The sequence below is a fragment of the Callithrix jacchus genome, chromosome 15 (assembly GCF_049354715.1).
Source record: "Callithrix jacchus isolate 240 chromosome 15, calJac240_pri, whole genome shotgun sequence".
Taxonomy (NCBI): Eukaryota; Metazoa; Chordata; class Mammalia; order Primates; family Cebidae; genus Callithrix; species Callithrix jacchus.
The window spans coordinates 26,474,957-26,480,956 of NC_133516.1; the positions used below are offsets into that span (position 1 = coordinate 26,474,957).

General features: G+C 36.1%; 1 protein-coding gene across 5 annotated transcripts in view; it reads left to right on the forward strand.

The window, feature by feature from the left end:
* ABHD5 (abhydrolase domain containing 5, lysophosphatidic acid acyltransferase) overlaps positions 1-5,612 on the forward strand; it is a 29,515-nt gene extending 23,903 nt beyond the window's left edge. For 2 of the 5 annotated variants that reach the window (XM_035275011.3, XM_002758257.7), the window contains exons 5-7: positions 173-284; positions 2,246-2,432; positions 3,019-5,612. In XM_035275011.3, coding sequence (XP_035130902.1) covers positions 173-284; positions 2,246-2,432; positions 3,019-3,108 — 389 coding nt within the window. In that variant the 3' untranslated portion in view covers positions 3,109-5,612. Of the gene's footprint in view, positions 1-172; positions 285-464; positions 1,872-1,895; positions 1,960-2,245; positions 2,433-3,018 lie in introns of those variants that run through there. The other 3 variants (XR_013527251.1, XM_035275012.3, XM_054245540.2) reach the window with 3 other exon arrangements.
* Positions 5,613-6,000: the final 388 nt, after the last annotated feature.

Here is a 6,000-nt window from a genome sequence, read left to right on the forward strand (position 1 = left end):
TTTCTTTGGGGAACTTTAGGAGGACTCCTATCAGAATGTGTGCTTTTTCCCACCTGCAATATGTATTCGTAGGTATGTGTGCACATAACACTCGTTACACAGGTAAGCACTAAAACTCTATATTATTTAGTTGATAAGTTAATTATACATTTTTAAATTTCCTGTTAAATAGGTTTAAGTCTAGTGCAGCGTTTAAGGCCTGATTTCAAACGGAAGTATTCTTCAATGTTTGAGGATGATACTGTGACAGAATACATCTACCACTGTAATGTGCAAACTCCAAGGTGAGGGTTAGGAGTCTAAATTTACTCTGTGTGTGTGTATGTGTGTGTGTGTGTGTGTGTGTGTGTGTGTGTTTTATACTATTTTTTAAAAAATATATCTGATTCAGAAGATTTTTATCAGTAGTTAAATTTAAAAGGACAAAATGTCTAATATGTCTTAATTTATTCATCTATTCTTAGAGTACCTACTGTATAAAACAATGTGCTGAGTTCTGATGGGAGATTAAAAAGTAAGATGTTCACGCTTCCCCCAAAATTCTTATGGATAAGTTGAGGAAGCATTGGTCTTGGGCATCTCCAAGAGATGGTTTGAGTTGAGAGTTAAGGAATTTCACATTTAAAGAAGTATTTCCCAAACTGAATATAAATAGTTCATCAAAAAAAAAAAAAGAGAGAGAGAGAGAGAGAAAGGTGCTGGATTAAACAAAAGTAAGTGGTTGTCTTTACTATTAATCCTCTTAGAACCTTTACTATACCAAAGGGTATTGAATCTCCCAAGTGAATGGGAGATGCTGTGTAGTATTTTTCAAGTTCATTCGATGGTTGTACTCCTGAACAACTCTAAACATCTTTAGGTCAGCATTAGAAATGCAGCTGCAGAGGGTGAGGAGTAAGTGAAGGATTCTGCCTGTATTTTGACAGTGATTAGAAGGAGAGAAAGAATCGAGCATAGTAGCCAGAGGGAGCAAGAGGGTCAAATGTATTTTTTTCTTTAAAATATGACTTATGAATATTGGGTGAAAAGTACCAGTGGAGAAAACAGAGCCTGATGATAGTGGGGAGCTAGGAGGATGCTGAATGATAAGGCCCTTGAGTTTCTGGGAGGAGCATCAAGAATAGAGTGCAAAGATGAGGGCCACAGTTCTCATGCTATGTTGTGTCCTGGAATTATTGGGGGTGCTTGTTAAAATGTGACTCCTGAGGCTTATTTCTAAGACACAGATTAGCATTTCTGGGTTGCATCTCTAACAAATACTCTGGTGATTCTGTATAGGTGGGCCATGGAGCATACTTTCTCATCCTTTCTAAGACCCGAGGTTTGGATGAAAGGCTAAGCGGCGAGTTGCAGAGACAGCCTCCCTCCCTTTTATTTCCTCCCTCACTTTTGGCAGAAAATATGTACACCTACTTTATTAAAAAGATTGAGGCCATGGCAGCTATTTATAGGTGTAGCTGTAGTTTCAGTCTTTTTAATAAAGTAGGTTAGAGGTTCTCTGCCAAGAGTTAGGGAGGCTGGAGGTTCAAGGTCCTCAAGAGATTGAGGTTTTGTGACTTGCTAGGCAGTCAGGTCTGGTGGATTCGGTCTACACACTTTATTGACTTGTTCCAACAGTTTTGTTTTAGGGGTCTGCCCCAGGAACCTCATTCATTTTCCTGATCAGTCTAAGTTTTACTCTTCGCGTGCTCTCATTTCATGATTACATGTGTTCATGTAGTCCTAGTTTGTTACCTTTCTTGTGGTGAGACTTGAATTCTTCATAAAAGGCAAGTTAGAATGATGTCTAGTTCTATAAGAATAGCAGAGTAACAGCAAAATAGACTATCCTGAGAGTTCCCAAGAATATATCATCTGAGTTTCTTCTTAACTTGATAATGGTTTTGGCATTGCAGGTGAAATGCTGGTGCCATGAACCTGGGGATAAGCTACCTTCTTTCTACATCAGTTTAAATAAAGGTGAAAATACATATTTTTAGCTGCTATCTCCACAATAAATAATTTAATAATAGAGAATTGGGGTTGTACATTTTGATTTAGAAGAAAACTTAATCAGCTAGTTCATACAGCAGCCTTGCTTATCTAACTTGTTCCTTAAACTGTCTTGTAAATTATTTTCTATTTAAGCTGAGGATTTTCTTAAGTGCTGGAAAAGCTAAGTATGAATGTGTTTTGATAGAAGTGACAGTGCAGTGCATGCTCATTCCCAAAAATCATACATTGTGATTTTTCCTTGTCATTAAAGTGGTGAGACAGCTTTCAAGAATATGACTATTCCTTATGGATGGGCAAAAAGGCCAATGCTCCAGCGAATTGGTAAAATGCACCCTGACATTCCAGTTTCAGTGATCTTTGGCGCCCGATCCTGCATAGATGGCAATTCTGGCACCAGCATCCAGTCATTACGACCACATTCATATGTGAAGACAATAGTAAGTGTGTGGCTTGATTTGGGTTTTTAGATACAGGTGAAGTCTGTTTTATTATCTTTCTTAAAAGAGGTTTTTAGGTCATACTCGTATTGCAGGTCATCTGAGCTATACCTGCAGCCTCAATCAGGGGCCTGATACCACATGTGATGGGTGAGGGTTAGGGTTTGGACTGCACACATCTTCATGTGCAAACAGTGAACCACCTTTCTGAGTGAACTTTCCTGTCCCTAGAACCACAGCATTAGGAGAAATGGACAGAGGTACTAGTCCCGTAGCTCAGGTAATTCCCACCTTACAAGGCAGCACATTCTCACTTTTTTTAGTTTCTCTGTTGGCAATTTATTAGTGGTCAATTTAGTGTTTTTTGCATATTAAAATTGTACTAAGATTCAGTAGATTTTTATATTCTCAGATCCTTTTAATGGAAATACTTAACATTTACTATAGATTATTGTTACTTTTTATCATGTGTTTTATTTAAATATAGTGGCTCTCACTTTTATTACTAAGTGTCTTTGAGTATATATCATTGTGTTTTATTAAATGCTTTTACTCACTAACCATCTGAATACTTTTTCTTATCCAGGCTATTCTTGGGGCAGGACATTATGTATATGCAGATCAACCAGAAGAATTCAACCAGAAAGTAAAGGAGATCTGCGACACTGTGGACTGAACACGCTAAAGCTCTTACGGGAAAACCTGGTGACTGATAGAATTGTTCAGCAATAATGCATAGTCTATGCTGAAGAGTAATGAATACAACACAAGAACCAGACAGCCTTCTTGACTATACTTTGCACGTGTTTTCTTTATGAATTCACTTGCACATTTAAACCAGTTAGTGCCTTCTAGAAGAATGGCTTTCCTTTCTCCTACACAAAATTGAAATATACAAGTCTCTAAATTTAATACCTTCAAATAAAAGGTTGTTTGTCCCTTTGATGTACTGAAAAACTGTAATTTTTCAGCTGAAAATTTTTTAATCTAACTTTGCTAGTCAGATACTTTCTATATTGCAATCTATATTGCCAATTTTGGAAGTGATTTCTGAGTCTCTAATGTTATACTGTAAAGGTGCACTTTATTTTGTCTTCTTAATCAAGTATTTATTGTGTCTAATAACTGATAATCTGAATTCAATGTGTTTTTATGTCAAAATTTGTCAGTTTAGGATATTTCACTTTGTTTTTGAAATGAAGTGACAAGGCAGATTTTTGCTTAAAGGATGGGAGTTGATCACTAGCATAACTTTTCTGGTTTTCCTCTTTTTTATATTTAAGGCTGCTAAGCCTAATTCAGCATCTTAAATGTGGACTATCCTGACATACACAGTGTATAACAACATAGTTCCTTGGAACCTTCTATGTGTGGTATAATTCTGCACTTCCAAGGAGCATGACTTCAATAATTCAGTGATTCAGGTACTGAAAAGCCTCAACTAAAAGGCTGTCCTTTGTTTCCCCTTTTAATACTATTCTTTTCCATGACCCAGGATGCAGCAAGTGGAACAAATTTCTTCACCTAAGGGGATAGTAAGACTGTTACTTCCTATTAAGCCAAATAATATATTTTTGTTAACATCTAACTTTCGTAGATTGGTGCTAAAACTGTATACATTTAATCACTAAAATGTAAAAAAAGTGGTGCTGTTATGTCTCATGGCACCAGAAATGAGCTAGCACTTGGGTTTGGTTGGTTTGTTTTTTTTTGTTTTTTGTTTTTTTGAGACTTACTCTGTCACCAAGGATGGAGTGCAGTGGCACAATTTTGGCTCACTGCAACCTCCGCCTCCCAGGTTCAAGCAATTCTCCTGCCTTAGGCTCCTGAGGAGCTGGGACTACAGGTGCACGCCACCATGCCCAGCTAAGTTTTGTATTTTTAGTAGAAACAGGGTTTCACCATGTTGGCCAGGCTGGTCTTGAACTTCTGACCCTGTGATCTGCCCGCCTCGGCCTCCCAAAGTGCTGGGATTACAGGTGTGAGCCACTGTGTCTAGCCTTAGCACTTGGTTTTGTTGTTGTGTTGTTGTTTTATTAAGAGTATTGTATTAATTAAATCATTACATATTTGAAGTGATATTACAAAAATGCTAAAAGATTGATTGAACTTTTTTTTTTAGGAAATGCAATCAAGTGTACATTTTTTTTTTTTGCAGTTTTAAAATTAGGAAAACTTCTTTGAAACTGTGAAAAAGCTCCATGTGGCAACTGGCTGCTGAGAGAACCCTTCACTAAATAAATAAATAAATAAATAAATAAACAAAAACTGAATAGGATTGTCACCAACAAGGCATCTTTGGCTAACATTGCTTGTCTAGGAGAAAGGTAGCTATGTAAATAAATAACAATGAACTAGAGCAAATAATGGTTTAATGGTTTTGTTTATTGCATTTTTAAAATGATTAATTAGGGAATTTGTAGTTGTTAGGAAATGTAAGGTTTTATCACTGTTGATTAACTGCCAGAAAGACTGAATGTTCTATTTTCAACATTTCTCCCCCACTAAAGAATAAGCAAATCATACTGACGCATAGTATAAACATCTTCCCAATGAACAATTTGTCTCACTTGTCAGATTAGGTTAGTGCAAGAAGGCAACATGAGAATCACGATGTGTTGTCTGATTTCTCTACCTTAAGAACAATAGTAGTCTTTTTAGTTAGTATCTTAGATGGCCAGGTTTCAAACCTGTATGTGGTACAAATAATTCGGGTAATATTTTTGTTTTACATACTCTCTAATCTCAATTATCCTTTGCTGGGAGAATGACAGGTTTCACTTACACAGGAAGGTTTTTGTGCAGGAAACTTGGTCCCAGCCCTTGGAGGGAAGAAGTTCCTTGGTTTACTTAGTAAATAGAGTTTCTGGCCACAGATGTGCCAAGTGATTCAAGAAAAAGATATGCCCAAATATAAAGTGAAACTTAATTTTCCTACAACTGAATTTGATTTATTTGAAAGATGTTATAATGCTTTTTAAAGTTAGATTTTACCCTGAGGTGTAGTATGTGTAATTTTGTGAAGATTGAGCTAGAAGAGAAGTTCACAAACTTCACATTTTAAAAAATACAGTGGGTGCTAAATGTTTTCTTAAAAATCTATTACAGCATTTGATCTTTGCTTACTTATGCACAGTGTGCTTTTATTTTACAGAATAAATTTTACTGTGATAGTCAAAACGAGACAGCTGTATATTTTCTTGAGTCTTTTATATGGACCAGTTTCTGTTTAATAGTTAACTACAGGACCATGGATCCAGTGAATATTCAGTAAATGCTGCTGTTGTTCTTAGGGAAGTCTTCTCTGGGTGTTGTGGCCACCATGCATAGCTTTACCTGTGTCTATGCATTCCATTAAGATAACTTCTGTTTTATATTTTTTCTTCTAAGACTAATTTTCCAAAAAAAAAAAAGTTGCTTAGGATTGGTTTTAGTATATTATTTGGAGAACACTTTTGAAATGCTTCGTTCATATGGATAATATATATTGAAAGGGCCATACCAGATTTCAATAAAACAAGACGTTTTTCCTGTACCAAGGTACTAGAAGGAATAAACAAAAATAACC